General features: G+C 39.6%; 1 protein-coding gene across 1 annotated transcript in view; it reads left to right on the forward strand.

Annotated features, from left to right (window-relative positions):
- Positions 1–20,970, forward strand: part of LOC136373385 (PHD finger protein 6-like) — a 39,758-nt gene that overhangs the window by 1,748 nt on the left and 17,040 nt on the right. Inside the window, exons 2-5 of the mRNA XM_066338294.1 lie at positions 3,297–3,476; positions 3,654–3,755; positions 13,398–13,531; positions 13,833–13,876. Of these exons, the coding sequence (XP_066194391.1) occupies positions 3,339–3,476; positions 3,654–3,755; positions 13,398–13,531; positions 13,833–13,876 (418 nt within the window). The 5' untranslated portion in view covers positions 3,297–3,338. The remainder of the gene's footprint in view (positions 1–3,296; positions 3,477–3,653; positions 3,756–13,397; positions 13,532–13,832; positions 13,877–20,970) is intronic.

The following is a 20,970-nucleotide window of genomic DNA, read 5'->3' on the forward strand; positions in this document are numbered from 1 at the left end:
TAGTATGTATGTTCCATTTTGGTGGAGACAGTGAAAATCTCCCAGCCACAGTATGTCACTCCTTGTGATCCAGTCTGTGAGACTTTGACAAAGCTGACAAGCAAGATTCTGTCAACAGTAGATGTAATCACTATTTTTTGTAATTCTTACTCATTTGTTAGCCTTTTAAACATGGAAAACCAAAATATTGAGCTGGTTTTAAGTTGCATTTTTTTTTCATTCCATTGAAATGTAGCTTGGTACTTGGCAAACTAGTTGCTCTGGGTGATTTAACTTGAGAGATGCAAACAGAATTTTGTGTACTTGCATTCAGAATTGTAGGGCTGCAGCTGCATAACTTGGTTCATCTTTCTCAGGAAATGTGTTTTGTTTCTTTTTTTTAATGGACAGGATAAGTGCATTTTGACACAAAGAAAAGTGATCCGAGAGTAGTGTCTTCTCACATGAGAAAGCAAATATAATTTATGGAGAGATCTATAGATGTTTCTCATGCTCAGGTTTTTTTTCTACACTTTAAAAATGTATAAATAGGGTAAATGCTCAGTGAAACAAACAAACAAACAAAAAACAACAAAAAACCCCCAAAAAACAAAAACAAAAACAAAAAAACAAACAAACAAAAAAAAACAAAACCCACACCAAAAAAAAAAAAAAAACCAAAACCAAAAGAAACCCCCCAAAAACCCCAACCAAAACAACCCCCCAAATGCGGGGTTGGAGAGAAAACTTTTAGATACCCTTGTAAAATGCTTTCAGAATAATTTAATCTGATGGTGAAAAGAACGTGAATTTCCTTTTTGGCCTGTTTGAGTTTTGAATAATTTTTCAAGTGTTAAATTATTTTTAATTGTGAAGTATTTCAAAACATAATTGCTTTTTTAAAAAAATCAGCATCCATGTATCGAGTAAAGATTGGTATTATTTTTAACTTCACTGTGAGCCTTAAAAAATCTAATTATGCAGAAGTACTTGAGGAAGTCAGGCTGTGTCAGGTTCTGGTGCTGCTGCAGTGATGTGCCTGTAGTGCACTGAGAGGTGGAAAGCAGCGAGCTGTGAGAAGGTTCTTTATAATCTTGCATCTTGGAAAGTTGTTTTTCCTATAACTTAAATATGATGAGAGCCACTTAAAATTTTTTATGTGTGCTATAAATTACTTTCATTTTCCAAAATACAAACATGCTGCTTAGATTCAAGGGTAGCTCTGTTTTAGTAGTAATTCTTGTTCTTGAGAGTCAGTAGGACCTTTGCACATATACAAGGAAATTCCTGATCTTCCTTTTAATAACTGGTATGGTTGATGTCAATATTTTAATAATATAATCTGAATATAAAATGAAACAGGTAGACCCAAGTGATTGTGTGTATATACTGCACTGTTTATACAAAAACAGAACTTTTTGCATTTTACATTATTTTATATTTCTAAACATCCCTGTGTGATTTATGTTGATCTATTGAGTGTGAGATGTAAACAGGTAATCTTTGTGATATTACTTCCTACTTGTCTTTTGTAGGTCTTTTTCTGCTCCCAAATATTATTTAAGTTTTAAAAATTACCCAGGTTTTTATTTTTTAATATACATACATACATATCTATATATCTATCTGTCTGTCTCTTCAGGAACCATTCTTTCTCTTTAGAAGAGATTACAGAATAGTCTTGTTTTATTTTTTCTTTAGAAGAATACAGTATAATAATTCTTTTGTGTTTAACTCTTAAGGACTCCCTATTGCCACTGCAAAAGGGTGTGACCAGTTTATCCAGATTGGCACATTTTTTGTGCAAATCAGCAAGATCCGAAATCTTTGTGTTCTTGTGCTGAGTGTGCGTCAGTGGTGTAAACTCTTCACAGTTAGAACAGAAAGCAAATGAAGCTGTTGGGAAAGCAAAGGCGAGGGAGACAGGACAGGCACCTTTTGAGGCATGAGTATTGCAGTAAACAGTGCAAGGCCAACAGCTACAACTCAGTCTGTGAAAATCTGTTGAAGCAGGAGGCAGCAGGAGTGTCTGTCAGCAGGAGGACGTGCTGCTTTCAGTTAGAGAAGGAGTGAGTGATACCAGAATTATGAGCTTCTGACAGCACTGGGGAGCACCGGGTCTGCCTGTGCAAATTCCAGAGAGTAGTTGTGCATTTTCATGCAGATCCTGTGCCATTGTAGCCCAGTCCAGATGTGTTGCAACTCTGCTCTTATTTATGGCTGGATTTTACACTTTTTTCCAACACAAATATCAAACTCTACGATGGCTTTTCTTACTTAGCCGAGTCAAATGAAGAGAAAGGCTGAGGAGGATTTTATTGCAGTTGTGGCAAATTCTGATAGTAAGGCTCAAATCTCGAAAGTAAAAAGCTTTAAGAAAGTCTATTTGAAGAAGATGATTTTTTTTATTCCTTGGTAGATATAGAAGCAAATGAACACAAACTTTTTAATACTGGGCCAAGAAGTTCATATATACTCATTGAGTATTTTCACTTTTGCATGAGCCATGTCTGCCTGAGTTGGGCACTGTGACCTCAGTGTTACATTTTAAAATGTGTTGCTGGTAGCACATGAAAAGTTTGTGATTCATACTGAGTTTAATTTTAAGTTACTTTTCTGAGCTGAGAACAGCAGCTCTCATGCACTTACTGAAACCTGGTGTGGTACTGCCAAACTAACTGTGGGTCATGGAGAGGTTTCCATTGCAACACCTTAGTCAGAGAGGTGTCTAAAGTTTTGTTCCTAATGCTTTTTGAGTAGCCACAAGATACCTCTGATACCAAGTGGTAACATTTTATAATCTCATCTCTACTCATCTGCCCTGAGACTTTGTGAGCCTTTACAGCCAAAACCTGTGCTCGAGGCTATGCTGGACTCTGGGTTTTTCTTTGCTTCTGTTTTTGAAGACGTTCAGTAGCATGAATTTCATTGCATGTACATATAAATATATATTCTACAAATTCCTTTCATGTAATAAATATTTATAAAAATGAGTTACAGTAACTTTTTCCCCAGTGATTCTCTTGTTGTATTTCCCACTTATTTCTTTTCCATTTTCTGCTTTTGTATTAGCATCCAAAGTTTTATTTTAATTCTCAAACTTTTTTGCATAAAGAAACTGCTTTTTCTTGCTAAAGAAATGTCATTAAAATTTGGCAAAATACTGCCTCTGCCAGTCGCTTGTTTATTTGGCTATATTAAAGTAGTATAACAAAAAGGGACAAATCACTTCCAAGCATCCAATACTGTATAAAGCTATGTTAATTTGCCTTTTGTTGCTGTTAACATGCTGACTGCAGGATTTTTTTTCCCTGTAGCATTGAGAGGATTGCAGTGGCATTCTAAGGTCATTTAAAATCATGACAAGCTCAGGCGGACAGAAGAAATTCTCCTCCAGACAAAGGAAGTGTGGGTTCTGTCGGTCGAATAAAGATAACGAATGTGGGCAGTTGCTGATGTCGGAGAACCAGAAGGTGGCAGCACATCACAAGTGTATGGTGAGTGACCGGGAATGGGACAGAGCCGAAAACGCTGCAAACACGTGGAAGAGCCTACCAGATTGGAATTGGTGTGCATGGTTAACCACTGCAATTTGGTGGGTTTCATATCTATAAATTCCTCTATCACTTATACCCTTAAAAATTAAAATACAGGTATTGTCTTTGCAATTTTAGCTCTTCTCATCCGCACTGGTTTCTTCACACACTGATAATGAGAGTCTTGGTGGATTCTCTATTGAAGATATTCAGAAAGAAATAAAGAGAGGCACAAAACTGGTAAGTCCCTATTTTGGCTTCTGAAAATGGAAAACGATATTTTCATATCTTCCATAAAGTTTGCAAGGAAGTTGTTGAGTGTATTTAATGTATTTAATATTTTCTGTTAGATTTCTGAAAGAAACCCACATTCTAGGGTCCTGGGAAGGGTCTTATTGTGCCTTTACTAGTATTTGGGTTTGCTATCAAAATCTAGTTTTAACTACCAAATACACTTTTTGCTCTTTTATATTGATTTAATAAATAATGCTGTGAATATAGACGGCTTATGACATATGTGGGTACAGTAGTAATTGCAGCTCCACCAAATTAAAGAGATTGAGCAGCAATGACTTTTTAATTCCTGAGAAGATAATTCATGAGAAATTTATTATTATTTATTTAGAACTAGTTGTTTTCCATTTGGGGAAATGAGTGAGGCTCTTTTTAAAATAATTTTAGCAGATTATCAGTTTACTCCTCACATTAAAACCTTTCAGTTTAGTTGTTTAAAGCTATGTATTTACCAGTTCTTGGACCACTAAGAGAAGTCCAAAGTATTATTGTAGAACTACAGTTTTATAATAATAGTCTACTATTTCATCCACTGTCTCATTTGAATCTTTTCCAGTCCAGGGAACTTCATTTGCTCTAATTAGCTGAAGCATAAAGAAATAATTGTTCACAAGTCATTCATGTTGTGATTAGGACTTCCCAAAGAACATGGTAGTAAATGAAACTACTGGTCATAAAGAAACTTCTTGATTCTTGTGTCTCTTAACAGGTTTTAAAGGTTTTTTCTTTTTATGTCTTTGGTGGTTTCTCTTTCTGCTTCTGAATCTCTTTATGTTCCTTCTATTGCAATGGCTCCATTCTTGTAGCTCACCAGCTGTGTGTACTAGACACTTTGTTCAGGTTTTTGTAGAAAACCTGGTTCTGGTCAATCTAATAGATTCATAGTCCTGAGTTGTTTTCTCTTTGGAGAAAATGTACAAGATAATTTTAGATCTTAAGTTAGGTGCCGTGTGTCTGTAGCTGTCAGAAAGCTGCAGCTCTGAATCACTCTCTGGAGGAACTTGTCTTTCTCCATTGGCATGTAGGAAGTTTAAGGGTAAAGGTTTATCATTAGTCCAAATCCCTTCTCTCAGGTCTACTTGCTGGTCTAGCCTGGTCCATTCTGGGGAAAGACACTCAGCAAAAACCTCAGTGCACTGGGTTAAGTGAATATATTGATGACTTGGGCTCAGTTTGTCCTCCCTCAGGAGGTGCTGCTGGCCAGGTGGGCACTGACAGTGGGGACCTCATTACCAGAGTGACAGTGACAGAATGTAAAGACTTTCTGATGGTAATAGATCTGTCTGAGAAAAGGTGGTAGGTTCAAACCTTGGTAGGCCAGTCACAAAAGCTTATGAAGTCTAAATATTTGGAAGTACAAGTCGCCGATATCTTAATTATTTTATTTATCTGTGTTATTTCTAGTATCTGTGAATGGGAAAATTTTGGGGTTTTTTTAAGAACATTCATAATTTACAGCTTATCAAACTTCTTTAATACCCAGTATAACTTCAGTTAGTGACCACTTGGACAGCAGACACACGCCAATGGAATAAGCATTTTATTAGTTATTGGAAACATGGATGAAACGTGTGTGCCCTGTTTTACAGACATATCATGGTGTTGATAAAAATATAGTTTTCTTTTAGTCATTTCTGGCTTTCAAAAAAACTGAGGTTCTGACTAAACTTGATTGGCTGCATATATAAGCCTAGGCTTCTCTAAAGGACTTTGATCAGCAATTATTATATATAAAACCATAATGCGTAACAGATTTATGAGATAAAATGCCCATACAAATTAGATAACATTTAGGGAACAGTATATAACTGTATCATTTCAGAGCTTGCAGAGGAGTAAATGGAGATGATCCAAGGCTTTGACATTTTTACTGTTCAGTTGACTTCATTAAAATTGAAAAACAGGCTGGTGGTATATTTGGTAACTTTGGTGGTTTGTTTTTTTTTTTTTCCTATTTTAGGGTAGCAAGGAGAACTTGACTAAATGAGTGCAGTGGAGAAAAAATGTATCCATATATATACATAGGGAATATCCTACATTGCATACTTAAATTTGGAATTGACTGTAACCTTTTGGGCCTGTGGGCATGTCCTGGTTTGGAATAAATTAGGGAAGAACCTCTAAAGGGACTCCCCTAAACCAAAACCTCCACCACCCCTCCTCCCAGCCCTGGGTTCGGGAAGGAAAAATACCTTGGAGGAAAAGTGGAAAAAACTGGTTTATTGACAATGAAAAGAACACTCCCCAACACCAAAGTGGGAAAAGGAACCGCGTTACTGTCGGGAAGGGTACTCAGCTTTTCTTGCAGACCCAGGACTTCTCCAACTTCTCAGGTCAGGTCAGGTCCGGAGCCGGTTCAAACCTTGGGGGGGGGTGGGGGGGGGTGGAGGGGGAAAGGAAGGAAAAAAAACAAACAGAAGCAGCAGAAGCGGGGCAAGCAGAGAGAGAGAGAGAAAGAAATAAAAGAAAGAGAAACAGCAGGGAAAAAACAGCAGGCCAAGCAAAAGCAAGCTAGAAAACGAAGCAGAAAAGCCAGCAGCAGCAGCAGCAGAGAGAGCCAGCAGCAGCAAAAGCAAAAAACAGCAGGCCCCGCCAGAGAGGGAGGGGCAGCTGCCAGACACAACAATGTATCCAGGATATGGGATATATGGGATAGGAGGCAGGTCAACCCAGAACATTCCACCCCTTATCCCATATCGTGAATACACAATTAAAACTTTTATCTCACTTACTCAGACCTTTGACACTTACACATTTCCTTCTGTTTCATGTCTGACTGATCTAACGCTCAGACAATGGTAGTAACATTCAGCACATATCAATCTTACCCCATATTCAGATCTCCCTGAGGTACACATTGTATTGTTCCATCTTTCTGCATTATCCACCATGTACAACCCGGTCCTCGAGCAGAGACAACTCCACGGATGGGTTTGCCTGTACTCGAGTTCGGGTTGATCCATACTGTCTTTCCCAACAAACCTCTAACATGGGCCACTGGGACTTTATCTCCATCTACTACGTTAAGGTGCTGGGACTGAGCAGGACCCACTCAGTTGGTGGAACCTCGAGTGTTAACTAACCAGGTGGCTTTTGCTAAATGCTGCTCCCAGTTTTTTAAGGACCCCCCACCCAATGCTTTCAGGGTGGTTTTTAACAACCCATTGTACCTCTCCACTTTATCTGAAGCTGGTGCATGGTAGGGGATATGATATACCCATTCAATACCATGTTCCCTAGTCCAGGTTTTAATAAGATTATTTTTAAAATGAGTCCCATTGTCTGACAATTCTCTCGGGAGTGCCGTGCCTCCAAAGGACCTGCTTTTCAAGGCCCAGGATGGTGTTGCGGGCTGTAGCATGAGATACAGGATAGGTTTCCAACCATCCTGTGGTGGCTTCTACCATGGTCAGCACATGACGCTTGCCTTGGCGGGTTTGAGGCAGTGTGATGTAATCAATCTGCCAGGCCTCCCCATACTTGTACTTAGACCACCGCCCTCCATACCAGAGAGGCTTCATCCGCTTGGCTTGCTTAATGGCAGCGCACGTCTCACAGTCACTGATAACTTGAGAAATGCTGTCCGTGGTTAAATCCACCCCTCGGTCTCGTGCCCACTTATAGGTGGCATCTCTACCTTGGTGACCTGAGGCATCATGGGCCCATCGTGCTAAGAACAACTTTCCCTTGTGTTCCCAGTCAAGATCTATCTTCAACTCCCCTATCTTTGCAGCTTGATCTACCCGCTGATTATTTTGCTGCTCCTCATTAGCTCTACTCTTGGGGACATGGGCATCTACATGGCGAATCTTCACAGGTAGGTTTTCTAACTAGGCAGCGATATCTTTCCACTCTTCAGCAGCCCAAATTGGTTTTCCTCTACGCTGCCAGTTCGCCTCTTTCCATTTCTTCAGCCATCCCCACAGAGCATTGGCTACCATCCAAGAATCAGTGTATAGATAGAGCCTTGGCCACTTCCCTCTCTTTGCAATATCTAGGGCGGCCAGTTGAATGGCTTTGAGTTCAGCAAATTGACTGGATCCACCCTCTCCTTCAGCGACCCCTACGACCTGTCGTGTGGGGCTCCATACAGCTGCCTTCCACCTCTGACCCATCCCTATGACACGGCAGGAACTGTCAGTGAATAAAGCATAGCATATTTCCTCTGCTGGCAACTGGTCGTATGGCGGAGCTTCCTCAACCCGGGTCACTGGTTCTTGTTCTTCATCTGCAACACTGAAACTTTCACCTTCGGGCCAATTTGTAATTACTTCCAAAATTCCAGGGCGATTCAATTTCCCAACTTGAGCGTGTTGTACGATGAGGGCAATCCACTTGCTCCAGGTAGCACCGGTGGCGTGGTGGGTGGAGGGAACCTTTCCTCTAAACATCCACCCTAGCACCGGTAGTCAGGGTACCAGGAGGAGTTGTGCTTCCATACCTATAACCTCTGAGGCGGCCCGAACCCCTTCATAGGCTGCTAGAATTTCCTTTTCTGTTGGAGTATAGCTGGCTTCCGACCCTCGGTAACTTCGACTCCAGAATCCCAGTGGTCGGCCTCTAGTCTCCCCAGGCACCTTCTGCCAAAGGCTCCAGGACAGACCGTGGCTCCCGGCTGCAGAATAGAGCACGTTCTTTACGTCCGGTCCCGTCCTGACTGGGCCAAGGGCTACCGCATGAGCAATCTCCTGTTTGATATGGGTAAAGGTGTGTTGCTGCTCAGGGCCCCACTGGAAAGTGTTTTTCTTGCGAGTTACCAGGTGGAGAGGGCTCACAATCTGGCTATACTCTGGAATATGCATTCTCCAAAAACCTATGGCACCTAGGAAAGCTTGTGTCTCCTTCTTGTTGGTTGGTGGAGATATCACTGTGATCTTATTGATGACATCAGTGGGAATCTGACGCCATCCATCTTCCCACTTAATTCCCAGGAACTGAATTTCTCTAGCAGGTCCCTTAACTTTATTCTTCTTAATAGCAAAACCAGCTTCCAGGAGAATCTGGATAATCTTCTCTCCTTTTTCAAACACTTCAACTGCAGTGTTCCCCCACACAATGATGTCATCGATGTACTGCAGATGTTCTGGAGCCTCACCCTTTTCCAATACAGTTTCAATCAGTCCATGACAAATGGTAGGACTGTGCTTCCACCCCTGGGGCAGTCGGTTCCAGGTGTACTGCACACCCCTCCAGGTGAAAGCAAACTGAGGCCCGCATTCTGCAGCCAGAGGAATGGAGAAAAAGGCATTGGCGATGTCAATAGTGGCATACCACCTTGCTGCCTTGGACTCCAGCTCGTACTGGAGTTCCAGCATGTCCAGCACGGCAGCACTCAGCGGTGGAGTCACTTCATTCAATGCCCTGTAGTCCACAGTCAATCTCCATTCTCCGTCAGACTTGCACACAGGCCATATGTGGCTGTTGAAGGGTGAGTGGGTTTTACAGACCACCCCTTGGCTCTCCAACTCCCGGATCATTTTGTGGATGGGAATCACTGCATCTCGAGTCGTTCTATACTGCCGTCGATGCACTATGGAAGTGGCAATTGGCACCTGTTGATCTTCCACCTTCAGCAGTCCTACAGCAGATGGGTTCTCTGATAGTCCAGACAAGGTGTTCAGTTGCTTAACACCCTCTGTTTCTACAGCTGCTATTCCAAATGCCCATCTGAATCCCTTTGGGTCTTTGAAATACCCATTCCGAAGGAAGTCTATGCCCAGAATACACGGGGCCTCTGGGCCGGTCACAATCAGATGTCTCTGCCACTCCTTCCCAGTCAGGCTCACCTCAGCCTCCAACAAAGTCAACTCTTGTACTCCCCCTGTCACCCTGGCAATGGAAATTGGTTCTGCCCCCACATGTTCCGATGGCACCAAAGTACATTGTGATCCAGTGTCAACCAAAGCCTCATGTCTCTGTGGCGCCGATGTGCTAGGCCATCGAATCCACACAGTCCAAAACACACGATTCTCCCCAGCCGCTACCTGGCTAGAGGCAGGGCCCCTCTAAGCCTGATTGTCTTTCTTTCCTTGGACATATGTCCTAGAGGTTCCCTCCAGGGGATCAGACATATCATCATCGTCCCGGCTGCAGACAACTGGTGCTGCTCTCTGTTTAGTAGGACTTCCTCTTTGAATCCTACCTTCTTTCAATTTACGCACCCGTTGTGCCAGAGCTGCCGTGGGTTTTCCGTCCCACCTCCTCATGTCCTCCCCAGCTTCACGCAAGAAGACCCACAACTCGGTTCACGGGATGCGCCTTCTCTCCCCAACAGAGGTACGCCCGCATTGAACACCAGGGCCTCTAATTTGAATGGCAGAAATTTGGAGGAAGTCCTCCCTAATCTCTTCCCTGAGCTTTTTGTGATTTTCCTCTAATTTATCTTCCAATTTCTGCAGTCGTGTTTCCACAGCTGCAATCCTGGCGTGAGTTGGGCCATGTACTGCATCAGCATATGCTCGAAGCTTCCTTGCCATATCGAGCACGATTTTGTATGTCTCCTCCTGCTTCATTATTGCTAGAGCAGAAGCGTATTCAGATGGTCCAAGTCGTACAAGTTTTTGCCACATCACGGGTGTACATGGTACCAAGTCTGGGTTCTTAGTGTTTAGGTCATCTGAGAAGATTATCTCTGCCACTGCCATTTCTCTCAAGCATTGAATCCCTTGATCTATGGTCTTCCACTGGGTCTGCTGCATGTAGAGATCGTCTGCACACAGGTATCTTTGTGCCACACTTCCCAGGACTCGTTCCCAGAGACTGCAAGGGGTAGCCTCCCTCATCATTCCTTGGTCAATAACATGTGACGGGGAGCCCAAATGCCTTGCTTCAGTGCCATCCAGAATTGTAGCTTCACCTGCAGCATCCCAGAGATGGACTAACCAACTAATTATAGACTTATCTGGTCGTCGAGCGTAATCCTTTCTTAAGCCTCGAAGGTCCTTCAGGGAAAAAGAATCAATAGTGGGTCCTGATCTTGTGCCAGCTGGTTGGGCATTTGATATTAGGCCAGTTGGTCCGGCTTCCAATCGGGTGTCAGTTGGTTCGGCTTCTGATTTTATGTCAGTTTGTCCAGCCTCTGATTGGGTGTCCTCGGGAGGCCTTGAGGGCCCTTCAACCTGCATCATCATCCTCCACTGGTTGATCAGTCTTTCGTGCTCTTTGCCCCGGCAACTGCCAGTGTCTTAGACTCCCTGTCTGGTTTAGCTGTTGGCCTGGAGCCCGGGATATTAGCTGCAGCCTGAGTGACTGGGATGGTAACTAGCTTATCTCCCTGTTCCCTTTCTTCTATCTGCTGTCCTTCAGTATCTAGCAGAGTACGATAAACATATGCCAGGGCCCAGCTCACTGCAATAATCCTTTTCTCCTTAGTATTACCACAGCACTTCTCTTTCAAATACTTTGCCACCTCAGCTGGGTTCTGAATTTGTTCAGATGGGAAGTCCCAGACTATAGGATCAGAAAATTCCTTTAAAATTTGGCCCATATCTTCCCATTTCCCACTCCACTCAAGATTTCTCTTTGTGGGCTTTACCCCTGAATCAGAAGTCTCATTAGCCCCTTTGGAAATCTCAGCTCTCATTTTATATAAACTGCAGACAGTATAGGGAAAACTTACTAAATTAAATGCCAGAAAGATGGTCTCTTTAACACTCAGGGGAAACTGAACATTTTCTAATAGAGATGTAAACAATTCAAAGGAGAAGAGGGAAGACAGAGGCTGAAGAAACTCTCCCCCTGCTTCTCCCCTAACAAACTGAATGCACCACCATAACAACGAACTATACACTCCTGGAATAGATTCAAGCATCTTAACAGCTCTCCTATAAAACACCACAAACAAGCCCAGTCCAATGAATATTCTGGTTAGTGCCCCACAGCCCCAAAACCTACGTATTAGGAGCAATACCAGAGCTTTTTCTAAGTAAGGGAATAAGCCTAGGTACCACAGAGGTATTAAGACCTCAAAAACCCCTGGGGACCAGAAATATTGGCAGGCTTTCACCCCAAATGACATTATGAATCCAGAAAAAACCATCCCAATACACCCACAAAACAATTAGAACCACCAATATTATTATTAAGGTTTTTTCCACTTTCTCTGGCCTGTTTCCCGGCCAACGCACCAAGAAATGTCCTGGTTTGGAATAAATTAGGGAAGAACCTCTAAAGAGACTCCCCTAAACCAAAACCTCCACCACCGCTCCCCCCAGCCCTGGGTTCGGGAAGGAAAAATACCTTGGAGGAAAAGTGGAAAAAACCGGTTTATTGACAATGAAAAGAACACTCCCCAACACCAAAGTGGGAAAAGGAACCGCGTTACTGTCGGGAAGGGTACTCAGGTTCTCTTGCAGACCCAGGACTTCTCCAACTTGTCAGGTCAGGTCCGGAGCTAGTTCAGACCTTGGCGGGGGGGGGGGGGGGGGGGGGGGGGGGAGGAAGGAAGAAAACAAACAGAAGCAGCAGAAGCAGGGGCAAGCAGAGAGAGAGAGAGAAAGAAATAAAAGAAAGAGAAACAGCAGGCCAAGCAAAAGCAAGCTAAAAAACGAAGCAGAAAAGCCAGCAGCAGCAGCAGCAGAGAGAGCCAGCAGCAGCAAAAGCAAAAAACAGCAGGCCCCGCCAGAGAGGGAGGGGCAGCTGCCAGACACAACAATGTATCCAGGATATGGGATATATGGGATAGGAGGCAGGTCAACCCAGAACAAGGCAATATGCAGGATACAAAGAAAAAGCTCCAGTGTATTGGGAGGTGAGTTTAATGGGAAATTCTGAGATTTTGGGGAATATTAAGTCAGTAGAGAACAATAAAGAGAAAAATGTTGTGATACTGTCAATTACTTCCTTTCCTACCACAGTATAACAAAGACCATGAGCAGTTTAGAAGGCAGATAGCTGCTGTTATCTATGTGTCTGATACTAGAAGAATTAATGGGAAAGAAGAGTAAAGCAACAGCCTCACTTTTAATTTATTTTTTGTAATATAAGTATAAAGAGCAAAATTTAGTTGAGTTGAAATAAATTAATTGTGTTTACCAAATATTTCACTAAATTCAGTTTTTTGGAAAGAACTTAAGGATATCACTGTAGAAAAAAAAGTAAAGTTAGCTGCTGATGCTGAGGTAAATTTGCAGATCATCAGTATTTCTGACTGCAGGATTCATTCTCAAATAGATGTCATTTTTTCCCTCTTGCCTTTATAATATAATTCAGAATTAAACAGGTACAATTATGATTTTAACTTTTTGAAAATGTTTAGTACAAAGAGGCTCTCCTTGTGTGAGGGATATTCAGGTGAATGGCTGTCACTTTCATCAGATACATTCCACAGAAATAAATTACTTATATTCTTCATTGAGTTGATAATGGTGGTTGAGTTGATAATGCATCTGATGGTTATTGCACTGTTGCACACTTTTAACAAATTTCTTAATTTTAAAATAAATTATGCAAAACACCTGAGAGCAGGAAGAATAATACCAAGTGCATAAATCCATTTGTTTTGTCACTAGGAGTGGTAAATATATTATTTTTGAACTCAGAAGTACTAAACAAAAAGTACCATGAATTGTGCTTTCTTTTCCTTTCCAGATGTGCTCTTTATGCCACTGTCCCGGAGCGACCATTGGCTGTGATGTGAAAACGTGTCACAAGACATATCACTACTACTGTGCTTTGCATGATAAAGCTCAGATAAGAGAGAAACCTTCACAAGGCATTTACATGTAACTATTATTTATGTTTATTTTTTAATTTTTATTTTACATTCTTTGTTTAAAAAACAAACAACAAAGCAAACCAAAACCCCACTTTGGAATCTAAACAAAACTGTTGCAAAAAATTCTAACTATGATTGTGGCATTCAAAATAGTGATGTGCTAGAAAAACATATTTTCACTGCGAGATTTGTGTATCAGTGAGTCTTATAAGTGGGAGAAAATTGTACTGGCATTTTAAATTTAAAAGATGAGTAAATAATCCGTGATTCGTGACTGACTTGACAGTTTTCAACTACTTTGTTTATAGGATTTTATGTCGAAAGCACAAGAAAACTACGCATAACTCTGAAGGTAAAACTATTCAATATAAATTTTTCCCATTGTAGAAAGATACTTGGTTAAATTTTATTTTTCTGGAGAATATAAATGTTTTCAGTAAAAATTAGAACTACATTTTTTTGAGAAACAATGAGTTTGGAAGTCCATCTGATTTCTGTATTTTCTCTAAAAATTATTGATTGAGGTGGAGAAAAATCCCAACCATAAATTTTAGGATGTTAAAAAAAATATGATGCTCCATAAAACCAAAGTTTGGGTAGAAGTTATAAATTCCCTGCTTGGAAGAAGCTGGCTTATATTTGTAGTTAAGTATTCGCAATATTATCATCTGAAATATTTTGTCAGGTAACAGCTGATTTTTGCTACTGCTAATGTTCCTGAATATTCTTTTTTTTTTTTTTTTTTTTTACTAGTAAATAGAGTTTAACTCTTGAAAAAAGAAACACCTGACAGTAAATGAAAAGGGTTGTGATGAGTTCACTTACAGATAAGTTTCTGAATCATATTGATTAAAAAAAAAAAAGTTTTATGGATCCATTCATGAAAGCTGTGTAGCTTTGCTGAAAAGAATAGTGAAATGCCACAAATGTCGATATATTGTGTGGTCTTAAAATTCCAGACTAGCGTGTATTTATTTATTGTGTATTTATTAAGGTATTTTTCTTTTTTCTACTGTATCTGAATTTGGGTAAGCAAACGGTAGTTTACTTCTTGCATTGCTTTCAACTGAAATGTCATCAGATATAACTAATGAGGAGTATATAGCTTTTTACTGAAGATTAAACTTCATAAATTACTTCAGTCTCTATGCCAAATGTATTTTTAAGATAATATTTTGCTTTTTATGCTACGGGTAGTAGACTTATTAATGGCAAAGGTTTGGATGTTATTTCAATGTTCAGAAAGATTCTAATGGCAACAGAAAATACCAAAGAAAATGGATTTCTTTTTTTAGTCTATTTACATAATTATTGTGTGCCTATATATGAAACTCTTATTTTACTGTTACTGGGTTTAAACGAGAAAAACAATATATATGTTATGATCAGTTCTCCAAAGAGAAGGGGACACATTATCTTGTAGTTTGGCACTTTGTTTTGGGGATTGCTTTGTGTGTTAGCAGACACAGAATATGAAAGACATTTTGAGTCCAGAGAGGTTAATTTCTTTAACTGATATTTTAAATAATCTTTTATACTTACTCACAAATGACTCAGTGTTTGACGTGTGTTTAAAAATGCCTCCAACTCTGCATGGAGCTCAAAACCAATGGATTACTTTTTCTCCTTGGGATTTCTTGCAGGATCTGAACTTGTGCTTTTCTTTAAGAGCTTTTGGAAACCATTATCTCCAATTTTACAGTGTCATTTTCTAATAGCAAAGGCTTTTAAATTTTATATAGATCTATTGGGAAAAAATAGTGGGGTTTTTTATTAAATGTTGATTATGGTAGTTTATTAAACATTAATCTAGACTCATATAAAGAGCCTCTTAGACTGAGGATAGGAGAGAAGAAATACACAATGTCACTCAAAATAGCTGAGGCCAAAGAACCCAATAGTATATTATTTAGCACTTTGCACACATTTTTTTATTTAAATTATTTACTTCTGTCATGCTTTACACTTCTAGAAATAGCTTTGCACTTCTAGAACTATACTTCACATTCCTGTTTTCAGTTCTTTATTTAATATTTCACTGAAATTCCACTCAGTGCTCTTTCCCAAAGAATATGTTTTCTTTTTAGTCCATACAGTTTTGGAAACTTTACCTGTCAAATAATTGATATTTACAGTTGTGGATTTGATAATGTCAGAAGCCAGGGCTCTTATGTGATAGACTTCCTTTAAATCAAAGAAAGTAGAAATAAAAATTGCATATGCCTGATACAATGCTATAAGTAATTTCCATAGCAATGGTATTTTGCTACATTGAACACTAATTAACTTTAGCAGACAGAAATTACAGGGTGGTTTTCAGAGTTTCAGAATGGACTTTTGAGGTTTTTTTCCTTAATACTTAAATGCTGAAGTTTGCTCCGTGAAATGACAGCTGGAAGGTGTTGGATGGTGAGATTAAGCTTTATATATGTATTTTGTTTGTTTCTAGATGAAAATGTGAACGTCGAGGAGGCATTTCAATGTGAAAGAATGGTGGTGTGTGAAACCAGATAAAGGACTTGGCAGAGAAATGTGACTAGATTAGGCAGGGAAACTAGATGCTAACATAGTGGCGCTTTTTTTTTTTTTAATCTTGTTTTAGTTTTGTTTTCATTAATCTTTGCTTAGCAGTGTTTTCCTAACAGCACAGTTAAAGGTTGTCGGTGGTTCTGTCACCCAGTGCAGGTGCATGGAGGTGCTGGAACCATCAGTCCTTTATAAGGGAAACTTAACTGCTCCTTCTCTGGGTTGCTTTTTGGTTGGGGATTTTTTTATTATTATTTATTGCGGGGTTTTTTCTTGGTCAGTTTAGAACATCTGTAGGTTCTTATGCTTAGTTCTTTATCCAGATTTAATTGTTCCAGTCCAAGTATTTTTATTCTGTCACTTATGTTAGTAGATGTTCAAAGAGTTTTTAGGAGTGTTTGATTTGTCCAGAACAGTTTCTTTTCTGTAGGCAGCACTGCTGCATAACAGTGAGATTTTTCCTTCCCTTCCTTTCCCTTCCCTAGAATATGGATGCTTCTGGGGGCATACTTGCCCAAGTCTGAGATCTGGCTCATGTACTTTTGTTCAAAGTTCTAGTTTAAAAAGACTGTCTGTCTTAATAACAGTTAAAGAAAATCTCTTGAGGCTGTAGTAAAGCATCTCCTACACACCCAGCTGGTGCTTCCAGATAGGGAAAGAGTTTCAGTTTACCTTTAGACTTGTTAGGAAGTTTAACTGGAAGATTCTGTAGGTTTCTCATTGTAATTGGCTCGGAGCCAGCACAGAAGTGTGGATTTGACTCCAAGAATGTAACTCCAAGTCTTGTTCATCTCATTGGGCCAAGGGCCAAAAAGCCCACTTAAGCTGTTAAGTACTAAAGAGAGAACAAAGAAACTCTATGCTTTTCGAGGTGTTGTAGCAAGCAAGATTTGTCTCTGTGCTGTGCTTGGCTTTGTTTTTTGTATTATTTTCCTTCTTTATTAAAACCTTTTTGATTTTTCAAGACACACTTGATCATGCGGTCTTGCTAATTAATATTAGCCACATTTCTGCCAGGCTGGCCGTCAGAAGTGTAAGTAAAACCCATATGAGGCTGCATGGAAATGTTGTTGAAGGACCTATGTTGGAATTAAGTTACCTGCTGAGATTTAATAAAAAGGACCTCATAGATGTTTTTTATTGCTGTTATGAAATTCAGGTGGTTTGAGGATTTATCCAACTTGGTATCTACTCATCAAGACAAAATTAATGAGTGATGGGAATTAATTTTTCTTCACTTCACAGAACTTGATGAACTAGCTTCTGCTTTCTTTGAATATAAAAATGTGAAACATGGCAGCAGAGTACTGTGGTCTTAAATTCATTATCTGTTTCAACAGATTCTTGGGTTTATCTAATTTATCTATATGGCTTGGCATTTAGGTGACATAGAATAGGAAAATTGTATTTCTCCTATATTTCCTTTGTGTAATTCAGTGTGATTTTTTCTGTGCTTTGCTCCCATTAACTGGAAAAAGGACATCTAGCTTTTTGCCTTGCTGGTTACAAATTTAACAAAATAACTGAACTTCAGGTAACAGCTTCATTCATAATTTTAGGCAAGCTGTCTAAGTTTTCAGTACCTAAGAGGTTACAGGAATTGGTGCCAGTGCTTTCAAAGGATCACAGCTAACCATTAGTTGAATTACTGTTCAGTTTGATACAATTGCATTTATTCTTTTTGAAGAATGAAGTATTGTTGAACTAATGTTTTGGAACTGTTTGTTGGAATTTATTCCAATGTACTGGAAATAATTGTTGAAAAATTAAAAAAATGGCCTCTCAGTTCCCTGCAGGTGGGGCTGCCCTGGCTCGTGTTGAATTTAAAACAAATTCAGCTGATGAGGAATAGTTTAATATAAACTAAGATAAGAATGTAATTTCATCTGATGGACAGTGATAAGACAAAGACTAACAAAGAGCTGTGTGACTTCTCTTGTTAATGTTTAAAGCAAATGCTTGAGAACTGTGGGGTCAGAAAATAAAATGTCTGTAATTTCTGTTGTAGCTGTGCTCAAAGCCTCAGGGAATTATGTTTCCACAGTGGAAATAAGGACATTCCCTGTCTTAGCATCCTTTTCATGTCATTATAAAGATCAGATATGGAATCTGTGCTTCACACACTGCTCAGTAAGTTGAGTCAGGATGATATTTCTCTGAGACCTATTTAGAGACACCACAACCTATAGTGCACTGAGTACTTACCCAAAGTGCTGTAAAAACCAGAGACTGGCAGGAAAAACATCTGCAATTTTTTGACATTCTAGTTAGGTAGCATTCTGATTCATCTTTGGATTTTTCAAGCAGTGTTTGTTCCCTGTTGCATTTTCTGTAGCCTTGGTCCTAGCACAGGTTTGCCTCACGTTGTTTACACTAACATAGTCAGGTGAAAATGTTTCTGTAATGTTGCAGTTTGAGGTTGCTTTGATTTTGATGGTGAGAAAGTCTTCCCAGGCTCTGCTAACTCCGCCTACTTGGTGTCTGTCTCCTGGAGAATGCTCTGGGTGTGGCATCAAATGTGTACATGGTGTTCCCACATGTCTTGGTTTGGAAAGACAGGTGTCTGCTACGGAAGGCAGGAGCCTCCCTTGAAGATGTAAAACCCCTCCCTCTGAATTATTGTAATTTTGAAATTAAGGGGCTCTCAGGCAAAGATATGGGAATAGGAATAACAGTTCTTTACTAGGAAAATTAAAATAAAAATATAGTAGTACAAAAAAACCCAACCAAACAAAAATAAAACACTGACACAGTCAGAATACAACCTGACACCCTGTTGGTCAGGGTGATTATAGCAGTCCAATTAAGTCCTCCTGGAGTGACAGATGTGGTTCTGTTGGAGCAGTGGTCCTGTAGAAGGGTGTAGGTTTCCTCTGAAGGTCCAGTGGTGGTGAGGTGGGTCTGGTCTTCCTCTAGGAAGTGGAAAACAGGCTGCCTTGGTATTCTGACTCTCAGCTTTTATCCAGGTAGGAATGTTTGGCTCCTCCCACTGTGTGGAGCATCTCACAATGGGGCAATGTAATTTTATCATTCATGCAGTGAGACTCAATGGCCCATTAACAGAAGATATAGTTCTGGAGGGAGGATGGGTCCTGGAAGAGATAAAGAACACTGCTCCACCTGGTTTTAACAGATGGCAATAGAATACATACTTTTGGTTACATCTTGATTTACAACCTAAAAGACCACAGAAACAGTTGGTCCAGGCAGTGAATTAGCAGTGTCCTATTATATAGACTAATGAGGGTTTGTGCAGAAGTATCACACCAGGATTTTCTTATGGAAAACCCCATGGCTAATGTAAAAGGAAAAATGTAAAAGTCATGTGGTGAATGGTTTGTCCTGTCTGAGGAGCTCTCCTGTAGTGTTCTAATTCCCCCTCCCATCTAGGCAAGGTGTTACACAGAGAGGCTTGGTCAGCTACTCAACAAATTCATCAGACCAGGGGTCATAAGCTTTGTGATTGTGCAAATAAGCCAAGTGCATCATCTGTCTTCAGTCTTTGCCAGTGTTTCTTTGCTTGAAAATGCATTTAAATTGTGTGGTTAGCAAGGACTGTTTTATTATTTTTCTATATTAAATGTACTTAAAGAAATCTCAAGTACCTCATAACATATAACTTTTGCATGAGAATCATCAGTTTCTTGAAGTATCTGGGGCTTTTGGAAAACATATTAGTGGCAGGACCTAAGGGGTAATTTAATTTTTTCCTCTCCATTATTACTTTAATTTAGATGTGTTTAATGTAACTTATTCTTTTTCCATTGAAAAAGATAATGCAAAAATATATTCAGCATTTTAGTCGTTAATTTCACATCAGCTGCTGATAAAACTACTATTGTTTCATGATTAGTTTACCTGATTTTGTATTTGATTGCAAGGGGTTTTATGCAAATCCCTGATTCTTATTATTGCTTATAGATGCATCCACATTTTTAGTATTAACTATTGGGCCAATAAGGCTCTTTTTGGGTTTTTTTGATGTTTCTTTTCAATTTGAAACAATTATGTTGGATCATATGGTTTATTTGGTTTCAGCCATAGTTTAAGGAGATTTTACTTTAGCATGCTGAAGTACTCTTTTCTTTCTTTGTTATATTCCATTTCTCTTCTAAAAATCTAATAAGATTGATTTTGTTCCTTTAATTTTTAGTTTCTCTTTTATCCCAAATGCACTGTAAAACTTTACCTGCATATATGTGATTTCAGATTTATATAGCAGCATGTCTCAGCCACCTCATTCTACGCTTTTGCTTCTTCTCATGTCCAGTCCTACTTGCAAACATATTTTGCCAGTAGTTTTGGTTTTTATCTTCCTCATACAAACTTAGCCTTCTTTGTTTCTGTCTCTCTTACTCTGTTATTTAAGGTAATGTAGGATGTCAACAGAACAGTATTGATGGTACACATCCTCTTTTTACTTGTTCTTTCACAACCTTTAAATTACATAATTCTTTATTACTTTGCTTTAACCTGGCTTTTGGAAAGGGGTGATTCCATGTGTATTTCAAGCTGATGCAGTATGGATCAGTGATATCTCAACCTCTTCTCTGCCAAGCCTTATTTGAAACAGCAAAACATCTTGATCCTTTTTCCTTCTAGTCATGATCAAAGGAAAATTTTAGATTTCTTTCTGCAGCTGAATCTCCCTGTTAACAGTTGATGTAATACAACATTTTGCCAGACTTCCTTCTGTGGTACTTTATACTGCTCATGGATTTCTAAAATGCAAATTAGGGGCTTGTTGCTACTTGTCTGAATTTAAAATATCATATTCCTAGGTGCTTTTTAAAATGTAGATTGTTTCCTCTTGATTTCTACCCTTACCTCCCCTTCTCAGGCCATGTTGTGTATTGGGCTCTTTTCAGATCTAGCATTTAGGGATGTCTTTGTTTGGGAAGACGGGTATCTGCCAGGGAA

This window comes from Sylvia atricapilla, chromosome W (assembly GCF_009819655.1).
Source record: "Sylvia atricapilla isolate bSylAtr1 chromosome W, bSylAtr1.pri, whole genome shotgun sequence".
NCBI lineage: Eukaryota > Metazoa > Chordata > Aves > Passeriformes > Sylviidae > Sylvia > Sylvia atricapilla.